The 20,894-nt window shown below is 43.1% G+C and overlaps 1 protein-coding gene across 1 annotated transcript in view; it reads left to right on the top strand.

Annotated features, from left to right (window-relative positions):
• The window catches only part of Col6a5 (collagen type VI alpha 5 chain), a 98,991-nt gene that overhangs the window by 47,630 nt on the left and 30,467 nt on the right, over window positions 1–20,894 (top strand). The window contains exons 24-32 of the mRNA XM_028869882.2: window positions 1,088–1,150; window positions 4,957–5,007; window positions 5,129–5,164; window positions 8,885–8,947; window positions 10,953–11,015; window positions 14,515–14,550; window positions 14,663–14,699; window positions 17,578–17,589; window positions 18,197–18,684. Of these exons, the coding sequence (XP_028725715.1) occupies window positions 1,088–1,150; window positions 4,957–5,007; window positions 5,129–5,164; window positions 8,885–8,947; window positions 10,953–11,015; window positions 14,515–14,550; window positions 14,663–14,699; window positions 17,578–17,589; window positions 18,197–18,684 (849 nt within the window). The remainder of the gene's footprint in view (window positions 1–1,087; window positions 1,151–4,956; window positions 5,008–5,128; window positions 5,165–8,884; window positions 8,948–10,952; window positions 11,016–14,514; window positions 14,551–14,662; window positions 14,700–17,577; window positions 17,590–18,196; window positions 18,685–20,894) is intronic.

Raw genomic sequence — 20,894 nt, 5'->3', positions numbered from 1 at the left:
GGCCCTGCGGTTGGGACAAATCTCTCCCACCCACAACCCGCAGCCACTTGGTCCCAAATACACATACAGAGGCTTATATTAATTTTAACTGCTCGGCCATTAGCTCAGGCTTACTACTGACTAGCCCTTACACTTAAACTCATCCCATTTCTGTTAATCTATATGTCGCCACATGTTCCATGGCTTTACCTTATGCCATTACGTGCTGCTCCCTGGACAGCAGGCTGGTGTCTCCTGACTCAGCCTTCCACTTCCCAGCATTTCCTCTCTCTTTGTCCCACCTATACTTCCTGCCTGGCTACTGGCCAATCAGCACTTTATTTATTAACCAATCAGAGCAACACATTCACAGCATACAGATACCCACAGCATTTGGCCATCAACCCTGGGCCAGCAGGGAGAAGCACACAAAGCCTTTTGCATTTCCCCCTATTTAATTCCAAGGTTTCTCAGCTCAGCTCCTTCCTGCCCCCACCTCCCTAGCCCCTTCTCCAGAGCCAACCACTCTCCTCTCCTGGGGTCACTTGTAGGCTCCCTGGCTCCTTCCTCAACCCACACAGTGTGCTTTGGGCCCAGCTTCTCAGTGTCTCTTGGGAAGCCTCTCTGGACCCTCAAGTCTCTTCGCAGCTCTCAAAGCAGCCCCAGCTTCAATGCACAGAGTTGTAATTGTCCACCTCATTCTTTCTCTTTCTAACCACACTGTGCTTAGTAAGGGCAGGGCTACATTTATCATATTGGGTCATTCATTTTCCAGAGCAATAAGCAACTATTGTGTAAGTGAATACATTAGCCAATGAGTCAGTTTCCCTAGAGTGAACTTTCTACCCTTACTTTTCCCAGTCTGTTGACACTAGGAGAGCAGGAAACATTGTGGTATATATACACAATGGAATACTATACAGCCTTAAAAAGTCCTCAGAGCTCAGCCCTGAGCTTTGTTCTGCTACTCTCTGGGTAGACGTATTGTGTCTTTCACCCTAGCCCTGCTGAGTGCTGGCTGCCTACTGAGGACCTTGTGTCCCCTCATTTAGTGGACAGAACAGGTTTGACTTTGCTGACCTGAGTGTTTTCTCTCCTCTTTTACTAGGGGGAACCTGGAGTTCCTGGAGGCCCAGGACCAGTAGGACCCCCTGGCCAGCGAGGAGAACGGGTATGCGGCTTGAGTACTTGGTTCTAAAGGGGAAATGGGGGGCAGTGTGGGCTCCAGCACCTGGGGTAGGAGGATGTGAGGCAGTGCTCCATCTGTTGCTGCCTTGCTGTGCACCTGGCCTTTTTGTCATGTGTGTGTGTGTGTGTGTGTGTGTGTGTGTGTGTGTGTGTATGTGTGTGTATGTGTGTGTATGTGTGTGTATGTGTTCGTGTGAATGTGTGTGTGTATGTATGTATGTATGTGTGTGTGTGCGTATGTGTGTGTGTGTATGTGTGTGTATGTGTGTGTGTGTATATGTGTGTGTGTATGTGTGTGTGCGTGTGTGTGTGTATGTATGTGTGTGTGTATGTGTGTATGTATGTATATGTGTGTGTGCGTGTGTGTATGTATGTGTGTGTGTATGTGTATGTGTGTGTGTATGTGTGTGTGTATGTGTGTGTGTGTATGTATGTATATGTATGTGTGTGTATGTGTGTGTATGTGTGTGTGTATGTATGTGTGTATGTATGTGTGTGTGTGTATGTGTATGTATGTGTGTATGTGTGTGTGTGTGTGTGTGTGTATGTGTGTGTGTATGTGGGGGGGTTGGAGGAGATGAGGTGAAGGCAGAGAGGAGCAGGTGAGTGAGAACAGGGCGTTTCAGTATTTTAACAACCAGCGAGACTGTGTAGTTACATTTTGGTTGAAAAACAAAACAGCCCATCTCTTTCCCCTTGTAAAACCCTAGGGTGACAAGAAGCAGAGGAATAGGGTCAAGAAACAGGCCATTGCTTTTTAAGGCTCGCACTCAGGCCTAGTTGCCCTATTGAACCAAAATCTCAGTATAGGAACAGCCAATAGAAGAAGAATTACTTTATGTTAGCTATAAAATTATATGTAGATATTAAATAGTAGAAAATTTACCAAGTATAGCCAAGCTATGGAGTCAACCTTGAGTGCCCATCTGTGGATGAATGGATAAAAACACTGTGGTATATCTATGTGATGGAATACTATTCAGGCTTAAACATAATAAGGGAATCCTGTTATATATACAACATGGTTGAACCTGTAGGATGCTACATAAACTAAAAGAAGGCTAGGAGAGACTCCCATTTCAAAACAAAGAAGTGCCCATCTGTTTGTGATTCGGCTTCAAAACATGAATACTCAAAAGTAGAAAGTGTGAGAGCCAAAGTTACATTTTAAGTTTTAATTACTATGCCATAGAGATCCATGAAACAAAAGCCGCCTCTGATCTACAAGTCCCTTGCCCAAGGACAGATAGTTCCTGAAATGCTGGAAGCTATTGTTTATGGGAGATAATAAGCCACAAGCTTTCAATCCCCTAAACAAGTTTGTTTGAACCATCTGCACCATGGGCTTGATCACATGTGGGCAGGAAGTTCACAGGCAGGCAATACTTTTGGATGTCTGCTTGTCCCTGATTGGACCATGGTTTTCCTTCTTAAGCCCTTGCAAAACTTGATTCAGGGCCATTTTTTTGGGGGGAGGGACTAGAAATGGACCTGGCCAGTGCCCATCCACCAGTATTAAATACTGGCCAGTATTGAAGCTTGCTTCAAATGTGGCTTTAAACTATGGTAGTGGTCTTATTCTTGATTGGTGGGATTAACAAAAGAAAAGAGGAAAATGTAAGTTTCATAGGCATGAAAATGGGAAGTGATGGAAAAAGAAACATTACCATATTTGGCCATTTTGAGATACTCAAACTTAACATCCTAGACAGAGTGAAGAGAAAATCAGCATGACTCAGTTTCCCCTCCTGCCAACAAACCTTTCCCAGGCCATTGTGTTCTCTCAATGTCACTTCAGTAGTTTCAAAATATTCCTCTGAAGGGCACCACCAAGTCTCTTTGCCCCTTTTCCAGTGTGGCCTCAATGAATAAGTCTCCTTCTGTGCTTCTCACTACTAATTTGTCTCTGTGGAACTTGGCTTGGGCACAGTCTTTGTTTTTGACTGATCTCTTATTATTAGATATTTAATTTATCTAAATATTTCCATTTAGCTGCTGTCATAAACAACATACCAGTGATTTCTTTTGGAAGGGCCTGGGGCCTGGGGATAGACTCCCAGGCTTCATGTGTGCTCAAGGCTCTACATCTGAGCTACACTCCTAGTACCATAATTGATTTCTGTATAGAAAGTTCTAGAACTTTCATAGCTAGGTCAGATATGCATACATTTAATTAGGGCTTTGAAATATGTTTTCTTTGAAATATGAAATATGTTTTCAAACACTCATGTAATTCAAACACTACATGGACCCATGGATTATAAGCAGAAGTTTGGCTATTTTAAGGTCTCCACACCAACAATGGCTATTGTAACCTTTTCTTTTTCCTTATAACCATTGCCAAAAATGGCAACTCATTTACGGTTTCAAATTCAGTTTTTTGGTTATCAGTGAGAGTGAACCTATTTCCCCATTAATGTCTTGCTCTAGCAGGGGTTTGGGTCCCAAAGAAGAGGTGAATCAAGAAGGGCAAACGAAGGAGATTGACCCAATCGGAGGGTGAATCAGGATGGCTGCTGCTTTACTGAAAAAAGGCTACACCTTTATACTCGTGATTGCACAGTAATTTAGACACAACAAGATTGGAAGCAGACCTAATGATTCCCGGATGAAAGCCATCATCAGCTTTATCATAGCAGTTTTCAGCAAGAATCTAAATGCCTATTGTTCTCTAATGTCCTCTGAGGTTCAGTTACCCTGCCTGGTGCCCTCTTACATTTCCTCCTGCACGATCTCAGTCTCTCTGGTCAGGAAGTGTCACACACTGAGTCCTGGGAAACAAACCTCTAAGAGTGATTTTCATTTGTCAAGGGGCACAATACACCATTTGCCCCATGCAACATAAGCATTGAGCTGTTTCCTAATTGTGTTCCTTTGTGTCTTAGCCTTACTGTACGGGCCTGATCCACTCATGTGCTCCCCAAAAGGAAGGTCCTGTTATCTTACTCTTTTTCCACTATGCCATACCATTCCGATTCCTATACTTACTAACTGAACCCTTGCACTTAATGGCCTCAGGCTCTAGATTTGGACTTCTGTTTCCCTTGCTAGTGTGTGTTCATCTGTGGGACCAGGTGTGTCAGTCAGTAAATCTTTAACTTCTCTCTTCTTGTTGTAATGGGGTGTGTGGGGGGATAGGGGGGGTACTGAAGGTGGGGGTGGTGGTGGCATGGTGTGTGTGTGCGCGTGCGCACATGCACGCGAGCACAATGGATATTCTTGTGTGCAGAGTTATGCTATGTGGTTTCACGGTGGTGGGGAATTTTTCAAAAAAATTATTTTGTCTAGAGGGCCTACTATTGTATACAATCCTCATCCTCCACAGTAGCCCGCACGCATTTCTGAATGGAAAAGGCATAAGGGAACTCCTATAACACATAGTGAGAATCTTTAAAAATGAAAGTAAAAGGATACTGGAGTACTGTGATCTACAATGTCAAAATGCTGGAATTCTGTCAAGCAGCAGTGGTTGCCATGCGGTCCACACCAGTATCTATTGGCCATTTATAATTCTTATTAAAAAGATGTATTTATTTTAATTTTATACATTAGTGTGAGTGCCTGAATGTATGTCTGCGCAGCACATGCATGCCTGGTGCCTGTGGAGGTCAGAAAGCATCAGATCCCCTGGAACTGGAGCTAAAGAGGGTTGTGAGTCACCTATGAGTGCTGGGAATCGAACCCAGGTCCTCTGCAAGAGCCTCCCATCCATAGCTCTTATTTCCAAACACCATGGGCTCCCCATTGAGACAGCTCCGGAGAAACTGAAATTAACTAATGTGCTTCCAGGGAGATCATGGCATCCCAGGCTATGGCCAGATGGGAAGACAAGGAGTGAAGGTAAATATGCGAAACAATTGTCTTCTCAATTGATAAATCAAACCTAAATATACCGAGAGGAAATGATGGTGTGGAGGAAGTGATTTGTTGACTTACATATGTTCTCTGCTGAAAATTACAGGGCCCAACAGGATTCCCTGGGGACCCAGGGCAGAAGGTGAGGTGCATAAGAATTTCTTCTTTTGCCATTTCCATGGATGGCCTTCTTGAGAAATGAGATGAACCATTGGTCTGAGTACGGTGGGAGGTGGGGAGGGGTGGGCAAGCTGGTCAGTGGCTTCCTCTGGGCTTCACTGGGAATGGACGTCTTAACCCTGTGAGTCTTTATATTGGAAAAGATCACATCCTGCCCTTTGTTGCCTGATACCCCACCTACTTCCACTCCAGTGATCCATATCTCTACCTTGACCCTCTAACCTCCTGGCAGCCTCTCTGGCTTGGTGATCTCATTCACCACCTTAGTTATTGTTATTAATCCAGCATTGTTTTGACTTTAGGTTCCTCTCACCTGAAAATCCCACCGTCCTCTTCAGTCATCTCCCATTTCCAGTTTCTTTCTGTCCATTGACAAAAAATACCACATTCACTAGATTTTTATCCTCAAAGTATAGTCTAATTATACTGATTCTTGAATTAACATCTTTCTTTTTTATGAATTAATTTTTTTTATAGGTATATAAGTTTAGAATAAAAAATAGTCTACCCTTGGCTTCAGGCACCCACTAAGGTCTTGGGACATAGTCCCTAGTGATCGGGGGAGAACTATGGATACTGGTTTACAATCAAAGACAGCCATGCTATTATTACTTTAATAACTGTTGATAGCTGTTTTAGTTAGGGTTCCTATTGATTTGGTGAAATTCTGTGGCCTAAAGCAACTTGGAGAAGAAAGGATTTAGTTCATCTTATAGATTGTAGTCCATCATTCCAGGAAGCCAGAGCAGGAACTCAAGCAGGGAAGGAACATGGAGGCAGGAACTGAAGCAGAAGCCATGGAGGAACGCTGATCATTAGCTTGCTCCTCAAAGTTGGCTCAACCTGCTTTCTTATACAATCCAGAACCACTTGCCCAGAGGTGGCACCAACCTCCATGGGCTGGGGCCTCCCATACCAATCACAAACCAAGAAAATACACCACAGGTTTGCCCATGGGCCAATCAAGAGGGAACATTTTCTTAACTAATTTTTTCTCCTGACACAAAACTGCCATAGAGTAGTTCAAGCCCACATGTTGTAGCATCTCGCCACCCACATGAGACATGAAACAGGAACTTAGGTGGAAACTTGAGCCATTGGGCACCATTTGTAGCTATAAGTTTTCCTGGTCCCACCCAGCTTGCAGCTGCTCAGACCCAAATAGACGTACAGAGACTTATATTGCTTATAAACTGTACGGCCGTGGCAGGCTTTTTGCTACCTAGTTTCCATATCTTAAATTAACCCATTTCTATTAATCTATAAGTTGTCATATGGCTTGTGGTTTACCAGTACTTTCCATCTTACTTCTCATGGCGGCCTTCCACTTCCCAGAATTCTCCTCTCTGCTTATCCCACCTATACTATACTTTCTGCCTGGCTACTGGACAATCAGCATTTTATTTATCAGTCAATCAGAGCAACACATTCATAGCATACAGAAAGGCATCCCCAGCACTTCTCAGATGACTCTAGCCTGTGTCAAGTTGGCGTAAAAGCTGGCTATCAAAGTAATCTACCAAATATTAATTCTAGAAAATCTAAAAACACTTCAGAAACTCTAAGACTCCCCTGCTGTCATTTCTTAAGGCTTAGTGACTTGGTCACATCCCAGGGACCTGTCATTAGTGTGCATTACCTGGGCTTCTCTGAGATCATTGGACAGCTGTATCTTTTTAGGCACCCCTTCTTCTCACGATGGGGACAAAGTACCAGAACCAGGGGCCCCAGCTCCACCTCTCCCAGCTAACCCCAAGGGTAGACTTCCCAGCAAGTCGGCATCTCCTTTGGTGCCATCGTCTTCTTCCCATCAGTGTGCTCTCTAGAGGGTGGGTAGGTGGATCTCTTCCTCCTTTTCTGGGGGGATGATATTTTCCCGAAGTACTTGCTTCTATGGGTTCTGCTCAGCATCTTCACTGTTGTCACCCCTCCCCCCCGAATGAGTCAAAGCTCTTAGTCCAATCGGCGCTCGACTTAACATCTTTCAAATTCCTCATTGTCATTAGATAATCTGTCTGCATGCTGTAGAGCCAGACACGCCTGTCATTTCAGCAAAGGCCACCCTCATTCCCACTGTGCACACCAGGGCTCAGTACTATGATTTCCCAAACGCCAGAACAGCCCTGTCCCTGTAAGGCTCCAGTCAAGATGAGCAGTCTGGGTCTAAAGTAGACTGTCTATCTAGTGAACCACCTCCAGGAGAACATCTGAGAAGTGCTTCTTGCTGATGAACTACCTGAGACAGACATGAGTTTAGGAAGAGATTAGAAATAACTCTCAGAAAGAGAATTCTCATTACAGAGGATCTATTTTCGGATTTATTGACCAAGGGAGACATGTAACAACTTATTGATCAATGTGAAATGAACATATTAACAAATTACTACCAAAGTCAGATTGAATTTCTTTAAATGAACCTTTATGCTTTCAATTTATTTTTACATCTTTAGTTATTTTCTTTTTTTCATTAGTTCTTTGAGATTTTTTTTTTTCAAGACAGGGTTTCTCTGTGTAGCTTTGTGCCTTTCCTGGAACTCACTTGGTAGCCCAGGCTGGCCTCGAACTCACAGAGATCCTCCTGGCTCTGCCGCCCGAGTGCTGGGATTAAAGGCATGCACCACCACCGCCCAGCTCTTTGAGATTTTTTTACAGTGTATCTTGATAATATTTACCCCTACCCCAATTTCTCATAGATCCATTCCCCTTTCATACCCACCAAACTTTGCCCCATCCCCCATTAAAAAACCCCATCAAGTACAGTCTGCACTGTCCTTACACTCTTAGATGTGTGGCCTTCCACGGGAACAGGGTCAATCTGCCTCCAGTGACACCTTTAGAGAAGATTAGTCAATCAATTGCCAATAGTTCCTTAGCTAGGGTGGGACTTCCTGTCTACTCTCCCTTCTACCCCATGCTGGGGTTCTGTCCTGGCTTGAGTTTGAGAATGTCTTGTGCATGCTGTCACAACTTTTAAATAAATTCTTAAACTTAAAAAATGTAGTGTGTTTGTAGAGGGAGGGATGTTACCACAGGAGTGCTAGCTAGCATTACAGATGTGTGCCACTACATCTGGCTGTTTTTACATGGATCCCAGGGGGTTGAGCTGAGGTCCTCAGTCTTGTGCCACTAGCACTTTTACCAGCTGGAACATCTCCTTACTCCAAGATTAATATTTTATTTTTACAAAAACTTCAACTTTTTGAGATGTAACTTGTAGAGCTAGGAAGTCATTCTTTAATATTTCAGGTAATCAATATTTCATGTTTTTCTAGTATATTCTCTGATTGTTTTTAGCATCTGGAAGGTTATTGAATTGATATTTATATATAAATATTTGGATTATTAGAGTATTGAGAATAGTTTAATATCTAATGCTACCATGTCAAGATGCATTTATTGCTATATTAGCCTTCCTTAGATAATGTTTACAAGATCAGCGTAAGTATTAATTGGAGAGAATTTTTCCATTCTTTCATAGCAAAGATTTTAACATCTTTTTTTTTTTTTTTTTTGAGACAGGGTTTCTCTGTGTAGCTTTGCGCCTTTCCTGGGACTCCCTTGGTAGCCCAGGCTGGCCTCGAACTCACAGAGATCCGCCTGGCTCTGCCTCCCGAGTGCTGGGATTAAAGGCGTGCGCCACCACCGCCCGGCAGATTTTAACATCTTGATCTATCTGAATCAGGGTGATGCTGGAGATCCTGGAGTTCCTGGGGGGCCTGGACCCAAAGGATTCAAGGGACTGACAGTAAGTGGCCTGTATTCTGGAAAGAATAAACATTTTTTGTAGACCACAGCTTTCTTACTGTGATAGTAAATGTGGAGTGTTGATTCATTTCAAGGGCATCTTGAAAACCACTCACTAGTCATGTGACCTTTGCCACACTTTCTTAGGGCTTCTATTTCCCGAATATCAGAATTGAACCTAGTGACGCACACTTTCTGCTCTGTAAGTCTATGGTTCCGTGATTTTTAAGATTTACAAACTGGTGATTGGTTGTTGGAGAAATACCAGGGCCTTGCAGTCTTTTGGAGTTGAAGCTGATGTCTTCCCTTGTGTCCCATGGGGGCTGTCTGATGATTCCATTATCCATTATCCACAAGGAGGCCGGGTGGATATTGTTTTAAGGGAGGATACTGAGGTGTTCTAATTAGCCACGTAGAGTAGAAGACTATGCTTTCTTAAGTACAAATGGCTGAGACTAGCATCTTTTTATTTTGAAGTCTGAGTGCAATGTCACAGTCACTGGGTGTGGGAGAGATGTAGTTCAAGAGGCCCTTGTCATTAAGCTGCATATAGTTTGTTAGTATCTCTCTTTTGAGTTTGGGGAATAAACTCCTCTCATGTACCATCTTGTATGTGAGAAGTCATTTTTATTATTTGATCTTAAAATATTTATTTATTTTATATTTTATTGAAAATAGATTTTTGTTCATATAATATGTCCTGATTAGAATTTCCATTCCCTCTACTCTCAATTCCTTCCCACATGCCTCCATCTAGATCCACCCTCTTTCTGTCTCTCAATAAAAAATCGAACAGGCTTCTTTTTTTTTGTTTGTTTTTTGTTTTTTCGAGACAGGGTTTCTCTGTGTAGCTTTGCGCCTTTCCTGGGACTCACTTGGTAGTCCAGGCTGGCCTCAAACTCACAGAGATCCGCCTGCCTCTGCCTCCCGAGTGCTGGGATTAAAGGCGTGCCGCCACCACCGCCCGGCTAACGAACAGGCTTCTAAGGGAATATAACATAACAACATAACATAACATAACATAACATAACATAACATAACATAACATAACATAACATAACATAACATAATATATAATATAATATGAAACAAAACCACATTGGAATAGGACAAAACAAGCACACGTGTTTTTATTTTTATTTTACATGTATGAGTGCTTGCTTGCATGTGTGCATGTATACCATGCATATGCCTGGTGCCCTTGGAGGTCCAAAGAGGGGACTGGATCTTTTGGAACTGGAGTTGCAGATAGTTGTGAGACGCCATGTTGGTGCTGGGAAGGGAGCCTGGCTCCTCTGTAAGAACAGCAAGTGCTCTTAACCTCAGAGCCATCTCTCCAGCCCTTATTGTTGGATCTTTATAGACAAAGGTTTTTACACAATCTTTGTGTGCCTTGTTTTGTTAGCATTAATCCCAGCTCTGACTAATTTAGATGTAAGTTTACAGCTAGTGTCAGAACACTCTGTGGCACTAAATAAAGGGACAAGAGGGAAATGTTCACCAAGGATTAAGAGTTGGTGGCTTGTATTATGAACAAGGAATTTACATGATTTGAATAAGCTGCTACCTTTTATTTTTAATTAAATTATTATTCATTACTATTTATGATGCTAAGGATGGAACCCACACATTCTAGGTAAGCACTGTGACAAACAGAGATACATGCTCCAGTCCAGCTGTTTGTTTAAAAACTATTTTTGAGAAGTATAACATCTCATTTAAACTAAGATAATTCTGGTGCTGGAGAGATGGCTCAGTGGTTAAGAACACTTGCTGCTTTTGCAGAGGATCTGGGTTCAGTTCTCAGTACCCACATGATAGCTCACAACCATCTGTAACTCCAGTTCTCAGGGATTCAATGCCATCTTGCCTCCGTGGGTGCTGCATGCACACTGTCTCTGTTTATAGATACACCGACATATATAACATTTAAAAAAAAATTAAGCCTGAGCTAGTCTCCATGGACAGAAAACGTAGAAACTACACTTGTGTCTTCCTTTTTTCAGCTCTCTCAAGGCTTGAAAGGCGAGAGTGGGCTTCAGGGTTCTCAAGGCCCCCCCGGACGGAGAGTGAGTACACATGGGAACTGACTGATGTGTGGTGGTTGCTGGTATTCCCGATGGGAAGGATGCAGAATTTCAAGACAGAAGCACTGGGTTCGAGCAGCTAGTCACTGTGTCTCTTGGTTTATTATTAAGATGAAGATGACATGTCCCTGCCCTAGCTGAAAAAATAGTTGTAGGGATCAGACAAACACTGTGAACTGTAAGTGCAATGCAGATATTCTCTGTTATCATGATTTTATCGCTGAAGCCTTTGTAATAGGGATGGGCTTGCCTATGTTTCATAGAGGAATCTTGACAGAGTTCCAGCATGCAAAGCTGGTTGGTAGATAAGAGTTTGCCAGAACCACTCTTGTTGCCTTTTTAGCCTTTATTTGGACTCTAGAGAGATTTGGAAATGTAACCACAACTCCCACTCTGGTTCCATTATGAGAAAAACGTTATCTCTGGAAGCGTTCCCAGGCAGAGCCAGGCATGCCTCCCCCGGCAGACCTGCATCTGCTTCACTGCTTCTCATGTGGTTGAAAATTCAGTGTCCCTCTCAAGCAGAGTCAGGGCAGAACTACACACCACCAGCACCTGCTACATGGAGGAGACCCAGACAACAATGTAAATGCTCCCAAACTGCACGAAATGCTTTTTAGGCACTGAAGAATTCTTCAACTTGGGATCTAGCAAAGCAAAACTTGCAGATGGTTTCTTGGACAAATGACTCCATAGTAGAATATAATAATAATTTGTAAAGGATACTCCACTATATGCATTACAGAATGGGTGAGTATGGTCATGTGGGAGAACAGCTAATCTTTGGGCCAGTCTTCTCTACTCCAATTTCATCTTTTTTTCCAGGTCCTAGGGCTATAATTGGGGTGTGGTCTTTGTCTCAGGTTCTTGGTTCTTAGCTTTTGTTAAGGACTTGCTTGGAATTACTCTTAATATTTCTCTCTCTCTCTCTCTCTCTCTCTCTCTCTCTCTCTCTCTCTCTCATGTGTGTGTGTGTGTGTGTGTGTGTGTGTGTGTGTGTGTGTGTGTGTCTGTCTGTCTGTCTGTCTGTCTGTCTGTGCACCACATACATGCAGGATCCCATGGAAGTCAGACCTTGGGCACTCCAGAACTGGAGTTACAGATGGCTGCACATGGGTGCTTAGAACTGAACCTGGGTCCTCTGCAAGAGCATCAGGTGCTCCTAACCTCTGAGCCATCTCTCCAGCACCTGGAGTTGCTCTTAAGATCTCTTTCAGGATAAACTCTTCCTACTTCTGACCTTCTACAAAATGTAGCTCCTACTCTCTGTATTACCCTGAAACTGTTTCTCTGTGTGAGTAACTGCGTTCTTTCCATTTTCTGTCCTAATTTGAAAGGAGACTAAACTTTAAGACTTTTAGTGATTTCTTCACTGGGTAGAATCATGGACAGCACACACACAGTTCTGGTTAAATCAGAAGTATACAACAGACCACCTCAGCATTTGGCAGACAGTTAACTATTATTGGATGACTAAATGGATGGATTGATGGGTGGATGGACAATGGATGGGTGATAGATGGATGATAGATGTGTGATAGATGGATGATGGATGATGGATGGGTGATGAATGGATGATGGATGGATGGATGGATGATGGATAATGGATGGATAGATGATAGATGATGGATGGATGATGAATGGATAGGTGATGAATGGATGATGGATGATGAATGGGTGATAGATGGATGATGGATAGATGATGGATGGATAATGGGTGGGTGACGAATGGATGATGGATGGATGGGTGATGGATAGATAGATGATGGATGGATGATGAATGGATGATGAATGAATAGGTGATGAATGGATGATGGATGGATGATGGATGGATGATGAATGGGTGCTGGATGGATGATGGATAATGGATGGGTGATGGATGATGGATGGATAGATAATGGATGGGTGATAGATGGATGATGGATGATGGATAGTCAGACAGATAAATCAGTTGTCATTTAGAACAGAGGTTGGCTATCCTGACATTTCTGGTTAAGCACCTGGGGGGGCAAGTGCCCAAGGGAATGATTGAGTTTGAGTATATAATGCATTATTTTTTCTGAAATGAATGCACTAGCAAATACATTAAAAAGCATGACCAATGAGAAGCCTGATCCTGGGAAGAAGAAGAAGCAAGAGAAACAAAGGGAAAAACTCAAATGGAAGAGGACCAGGGCTGATGTCTTTCCAGAAGCCATCCCTTCTTGATCTCACCTAACTATTTGTTTCTTTATTTTTATTTCTGAGATTCTAATATAATTACATTTCATCTTCCCTTTCCTTCCTTTATACCCTCCCATATGCTCCTCCTCACTCTCCTTTAAATATATGGCCTCTATGTTTCTTAATTATTTTTTTGTTTTGTTTTTTAAGACAGGGTTTCTCAGTATAGTTTTGGTGCCTGTCTTGGATCTTGTTCTGTAGACCAGGCTGGCCTCGAACTCACAGAGATCTGCCTGGCTTTGCCTCTTGAGTTCTGGGATTAAAAGTGTGTGCCACCACCACCTAGCTGTTCCTTAATTATTATTTCAAATATATATATAATATTATAGATATATAATTTATTTTATTACTAACATAATAATAAAAAACATAATGATATATTTTATTACACACATTACATACATATATTCATAATATATATCATACACATACAATACACACACATATACATATACTTAAATATAACTTCTTCAGTTTGTATAATGTTACTTGTATGCATGCTTTGGGGGCTGACTATTTAGCACTGGACAGCTAATTGGTGTTCTTTTTCCTGGGGAAGACCACCTTTCCCACTCCCAGCTTTCCTCAGTTGCTTATAGTTCTTTATGTCATATTGAGGCCTCGTGGACTTTACCCCATTCTCCTTGGCATTCTATTGGTTTCATCCTTGTTCAGGCATACTTGGGCAGTCATGTTAGTGAGACTTTATGGGCGAAGCTTCTGACATTACAAAGAGATTCAGTCTCACAGTAAACACCCTCCCCAGCTATTTATATTCCTTTGTTCCTCAGTCTTGTGTCATTTATGAGCTTAGCATGTATGCTCCTCTTTTGTGTAAATCTCATTTGCGATGCAATTGCCTTTGGATCTTTTAGATATACTGAGGCTTATTGCCTTTTGCATTTTAAGCATCTTGATTTGTAAGATAATCCACCTCTGCATGCTCAATACATCTATCTCCTTTGTTCTACCCTGTGGAGAAAGTCTGCTGCCTATAATTAGGAAAAAAATAATTAGAAAAAGCCTCCTTTATAAAAACTTCTTCTAAGGATAGCATCTTTAATACAAATAAAAAATAATATACACTCTTGATAGAAATGGGAAAAGCTCTCTGTAATTGACACACCAGGCTCCATAGTACCTAGACACATTCTGTTGTTTCTACTTCCAATAAAGGAGGAGATGTTTAATTTTTTAAAATTTTCTTAAAATAAAAACTATAGTTCACAAATCAATAACTTGCTCTTTCCCCCCTTAGGGTCCTAAAGGCACAGCAGGGCAGCCCATGTATTCCGTATGTATCTCTTTATTGATGAAAACAAACAAAACCAATACCAGTTCATTGGGAACTAAACATGCCCCAGAAGGTCACTGCACTCACGTTTGTTCTCTCTTAACCTTTCTAGCCCTGTGATCTGATGCAGTTCCTGTGGAACCATAGTTGTGAGTATGTGGTCAAGAACATTTGTGGTTGGTGAGAACACTTGGGACTGAGTGTAGAGTGGGTGTGTGGAATCAGGAGGCTGAACTCTCTGGTGAGGAGCCTCTGTAATAGGATTGCCTTGGAACTGGAGGGACATCTCACATCTGAAGTGGAAGAAAAAGCATAAGAGCATGTGCTCATAAGGTGTTATGCATATAGGAAGAGGCAATATGCATATGGGAGATAAGACACTCCCAAAGGCTCATGAACTAGCTCCATTATTAATATGACAACTATAAGCAAAATGATGGGAGGGGGCAGAGTACTCAAGGGATGGACCCTGGGGTGTAGATGTAGTTGGTTAATTACTTAATGATTTAGATATTGAAGTCACTCATGTGTGGGTGAAATGATGATGCTTCCCAAGACTGTGAAGCTAGAGAGACGGAAGGTGAGGGATGAACTCGTGAAAGTGAGAATGAAGAAGGGCCAAGTTGCCTAAATCTTTAAAAAGGGATTTGACAGAGAGGAAGAGCTGAGGTGTTGGGGAGGTGGTTCATCGGGGACAAGCACTTGTGTAAAAGCATGAGTTTGGGTCCCCAGCATCCACATACAATGTAACTAGGGGGCTGGAGAGATGGCTCAGAGGTTAAGAGCACTGGCTGCTCTTCCAGAGGTCCTGAGTTCAATTCCCAGCAACCACATGGTGGCTCACAACCATCTGTAATGAGATCTGGTGCCCTCTTCTGACTTACAGGGATACATGCAGATAGAACACTGTTTACATAATAAAAAAAATCTTAAAAAACAAGCAAACAAACAAACAAACAAACAAAAAAAAAAAACCCTGTAGCTAGGCACTTGGTTGTGTACATAGTGGGCACACCACAGCTGTGAACATCTGTAACTCCAGCACTGGGGGAGGATCAAAGAGGATCAAAGAGCTTGTTGCTGGTCACCAGCCTGTAAAAAAAAAATTGGGAGCTCCAGGTTCAATAAGAGCCTTATTCCCCAAGCATAAGGTAGTGAGCAACCAAGGAAGACACTGGGTGTCTCCCCTGCCCACCCCTGGCTTCTGCACGTACATGGGTAAGTAGTGTACCTGCCCATATGCATCCACAAGGAGATCATGTGGAAAGGTTAGTGTGAAAGACCTTGAGAGCCAGAAGTCTCTTCGGCACAGGAGAGGAGGTGAAGAGGAGCTGTGATGGGGAAGTGATTGATCAGTCTCTCTAAGCATCATTGCCAGCCTCCTCAGGGAGACCAAATGTCTTCCCAGGGAGACCCGGGGTGAGGAGGAAGGGGAGTTCCTGGAGAGTTTGAGATTAGAGGGAGAAGATTCCCCAGCATTGACTGAAAGGAGTCAGCCTGTAATTAGCGGGAGAAAGGGTAGTGGGTTGCATTATCTGGTAGAGGGAGTGGGTTAGCACTGAGCTCCCACTTATAGACTGAGATAGAAGTTGGGTGGTAGGCCTTCACGGCTTGGTATAGGCACCATCAAGGCTATGCTGAGGTTGGACCCTGGTCTCTGTAGATGCCCCGTCCTACACCAGCTCTCTTTTACCCAGGGACTGGAGCCAAGGTCTTTTTTGTTTGTTTGTTTGTTTGTTTGTTTTTGTTTTTTTCCAAGACAGGGTTTCTCTGTGTAGCTTTGGAGCCTGTTCTGGAACTTACTCTGTAGACCAGGCTGACTCAAACTCGTAGAGATCCACCTGCCTCTGCCTCCTGAGTGCTGGGATTAAAGGCGTGTGCCACCACTGCCTATCCAGACTAGGGCCACATTCTAAACTGGTAGCTGGGACTCTCCCCTGAGAATAAAATTAATCTAGGAATATGGGGCGAGGGGATGATTGTGAATAGAATGGGAGGCTGCAAACGTTCAGTGCTGTGAGGGGAGCTATATAAGGAGAATTCTAGGAAAATAAATGCACCAAGCAAGGTGAAGTGATTTCTCCCCATGTCAACCCACTTTGTAGACTCAAACCTAGCCTGTCTCACAGGTCTAAAGTCAACACATAGAGAGATGTTTTCAGCCCTGGGATAAGGAAAAGGTTGTAGGTTACATGCACTGTCTGATGGCTGTGGGCATCTCATTGACCGCAGGACTAAGATAGACACTGGGTTTTGGTAGGATTGCCATGAGGGCTCGTGTGCCATGGAAGCTGGTTTGTCACCAGTGTTGATGAACTTAAAAAAAGGGAAGATTGGAATGATTCATTTGCTTCCCGGGAATGGAGTCAACTAAACATGGAAACTGTCAGGCCTGGGGTTTCTTCAAGGTTTCCCAGCACTTCCCTTGATGTGCCATAGATTTACAGTGAGACCAGATGCTGCCCTGCCCACAGAAGTCCTTGGGGAAACCTCTGGAAGTGAAAAATAGCTGCATTTTTAATCAGAGACAAAGTTTATTTGAAAACACCCGCCCCCATGGTTCTCCAAATAGAGGTTCCCAAGGCATTCATCAGGAAAGAAAATCAGATCCCATATTTTAGCCTTCTGCTGCTGAATGAGTCTCCAAAGGCTCTAAGATGAGAGACAAAGCAAATTGGATTTCAGCTATCTGGCCATTTAATCAGGGCCTCATCTAGTCGGCTTCTACAACAAGTCATAGGCCTTTCAACTTCAGCTAGAATTCTGCTGAAGTCGGCCAGCTCTGGCTCACAGGGGAAATGGTCAGAAATGCTCCCAAATCAACACAGTTCTATGGACAGCTCTCTAGTCTTTTAACTATGGCTCCCTGCAACTTAAAAATAGCCCCATTTTAAGTGAGGACCCAAATCTTCAGTTTGGTTGGGATTCTACTGTTTAATTTTTTTTGGTCCATGTTCCAAAAACATAATGGATTAATTTCTCTTTGTCTTTTTTTTCCTTTTTGTCTCCCCCCTCTTTTCAAAACAGCCTGCTGGAAAGGTGAGTGTTCTGACCATACTATTCTTGATGAAATAGTTTTTGTATTTTGATAAGGATAATTTGAAGAAAGCCCTCTCCCCTGGGAGAAAAGGATTTTCACCTTCTATGTAGACATTTCTCTGCTGATGGTGACTCTTTCTACCTGTCAGTGTCATGGTTTTGACCTGAGTGTCAGCAGTGACCATGGCGGCTCTCACACTATTGTTCTGTCAAGGGCCCATCACAGTTTTCTACTCATTATTTTAAAGAGTAGCTCCTGTCTTTCTGGGAGGCAGGACATACTGGAGATTCAGGGAACAGGGCTCTAACTCATCCATACTGTCTCCATCAACTTTGGCTTCTTGGATGCGCTCAGTGTCCTGCCTCCCTCTGACCCACATCCACATCTATCATTTTACAAGTGCTACCCTGTGTAAACCTTACCCTGCCCCGGGATGGTCTTGTTAGGACCTAAGCTGCAGTAAGGATGCGTGAGTCCTTAGATGCCTGGATGACAAGCCACTGCAGCCTGGGCTTTACCAACTGAACCAGTGTCACTATGTAAAGGGTGTGGGAATAGCTGGGACTTAGTGAAATCTCTTAATAGTTTTGCCTTTCTTCTTCATAGAAAAGTGCCCCGTGTATCCAACAGAGCTGGTATTTGCCCTGGACCAGTCCTCTGGTATCACAGAAAGGAGATTCAATGAAACAAGAGATACCATCAGTTCCATTGTCAGGGACCTCAACATCAGGGAAAATAACTGTCCTGTAGGAGCGAGGGTTGCCGTGGTTTCCTATGACTCAGATACCAGTTACCTCATCCGTGGGTCTGACTACCGGAACAAGAAACATCTCCTTCAGCTCCTTTCCCAGATAAAATACCAAGTCCCCCAGAAAGCCAGGGACATTGGCAACGCAATGAGGTTTGTGGCCCGCAATGTTTTCAAGCGGACATCTTCGGGAACCAATGTCAGGAGAGTTGCAGTGTTCTTCAGTAATGGCCAGTCAGCCAGTAGAGGGGCCATCCTCACGGCCACCATGGAGTTCAGTGCCCTGGACATCAGCCTTGCAGTCTTTGCTTATAACGAAAGAGTTTTCCTTGATGATGCTTTTGGGGTAAGAACCTCCCTTGTTCATTTTAAAGGTAGTGACATTGGTAAGGTGGCGTGAGAGTGAGTGGCATGGAGTCAGGGTGGGGGAGGGGTCTCTTGGGCCCCCCTGCAGTCTTAATGAGTCAGTGGCAGTAACAGCCAGGTTGTTAGACCCTGCTAAGTGCTGGGTCCTGGAACCAGAGCTTCATGTCCATGCTCATGTATTCCCAAAGCACGGAAGTGAACGCATGTGCAATCTCCATGTTAAAAGCCAGAGAACAGAGGCCTGGAGCCTTCTTAGAGACAAATTCACTTCTACATGGCTACCAAGTACCTATCAACTCAGGTCCATCTGAAATAAACGTGCGTGAGTGGGTGTTCTGCTGGTTAGTTCCGCTAGGTATAGCCACCTGCTCACTGCTGTCTCATCAGATGAGTTCTCACCTGTAATGGAAGACGCTCAGGGAAGCTCTGAGCTCCTGAAATGGTACAGGATATTTAATATATGTGAGTATTTTCCTCTAAAGATGTTCTTTCATTTTTGGACCCACTCATGTTAAAGGAATCAGTGTTCCTCCATCTTCCTTTCTTATCCCAAAGAAAACAACTTACACAAACCCCACACTGCAGATCCTCTCCATTTCCTGTCCAGTGACCTGCAGTGTATTGATTACTCAGGAAACATGCATGTGTTAGCATCCTCAGAACTGACAAAGCACTGGGCAGGAAGTGACTTGAGGGACAGAAGGTCGATTTTTGGCTTACAGTTTCATAAAGATGCAGTTTGTGTGGTAGGGAAGGCCTGGTGGGGAAGCATGGGGCAGCAGGTCACCATGGCATCTGCAGTGAGGAAGAGGAAAGATGACAGGAAATGGGGTACAGCCAGCAAACACTAAGGCCCTCCCCCAGGGACTCATTTCTTCCAGCAAGGCTCCACCTCCTAAAGATTCAACGGCCTTGCAAAACAGCGCCACCATCTGGGGGCCATGTGTTCAAACATGGAGCCAGTGGAGAACATCCCACATTCAAACCACAAGAGGCTCCTAGAGCTGGGTGAAGCCATCTCATTGCTCAGGAGGCTATGGAGATCTCTTCATATGCATGCATTTCTATAATAAAAGATGAGAGGGAGTCATCTTGTTACACACACACACACACACACACACACACACACACACACACACACTTCTGGATGCAGGCTCTTGTATAATATTAAAGGACCAGCCTTAATAATATTCTTCCCAGGGGCCCAGAAGAGAAAACTATGAATGGCAAGAATTATTTTTGGAAAATGAACCTAAGTACACCAAGCTCTTTGTCCATCTACTTTATTCCTCTGAGACAAAATCCTTTCTACACAGCCTCAGTTCTGTCCTCATGCCTAGCTCCTTTCTTGCCTGATTTCTCTCTACCTTTATCTGCGGTTCCCTCTAAGTTCTATCTTAATCCTCTCCTCTTAATTCTGCCTCATCTAGGTCCTTCTTATGTCGTTCTTACCCAGCTAGCACTTCCCCATCTGGCTCTTCCTCATTTTCCATCTCGTCTACACTTTCTCTCTTGTCAAAATCCTCCTTATCCCTTTCAGTTCTCCATCCTCAAGTTCTCCACTCCTCTCTTCCTCTCCATCTCCTTATGTCTCTAAATCCTCTCAAGTCTCTGAGGTGTTCAGTTATAAACCCAAACCATAGCGATCCTCTGGCAGAGGTCATAAAGGCAGGTAAGAATTTTCCTCAGGCAGTGGCCGTCAGGCTTTCTTTTACAACCCAAATGAGTGCTAATGATTAGCTAGTCAAGAATGGAATTTATGTGCTCAATCTACATTTCTAGAAGTGGTTAGGTAAGAAATTAGGAGTCTATTAGTAAGACTTTAAGGAACGAGGGTCTCACCCTAAATTGCACAAGAAATAATGACCTGGGAGACAGGTGTTATTTCATTCGGCCTTGGATGCTTGATAGGTATTTTAGATAAATACCCTGTTAGAAGTTCTTGGAAGCACCCATAGCATTACAAGAAAATCACTATAGGAACAAGATAATATATATTATATTATATATAATATATATTACATTATATATTATATATATAATATAGGAACAATATATATATATATATATTATATGTAATATATATTATATATATAAGCTAAAATATCACCAAGACTTCTTAAGCCATGGCTTGACTTTTGGAGAAGTCCTTGACTTTCCCAAGTAGTAGCTTTTGTGATAGTAGCTGAA

Source organism: Peromyscus leucopus, chromosome 7 (genome assembly GCF_004664715.2).
Source record: "Peromyscus leucopus breed LL Stock chromosome 7, UCI_PerLeu_2.1, whole genome shotgun sequence".
NCBI lineage: Eukaryota > Metazoa > Chordata > Mammalia > Rodentia > Cricetidae > Peromyscus > Peromyscus leucopus.
Note: the sequence above shows the minus strand (reverse complement) of the source record. Positions and strands in the feature narration are given on the sequence as shown.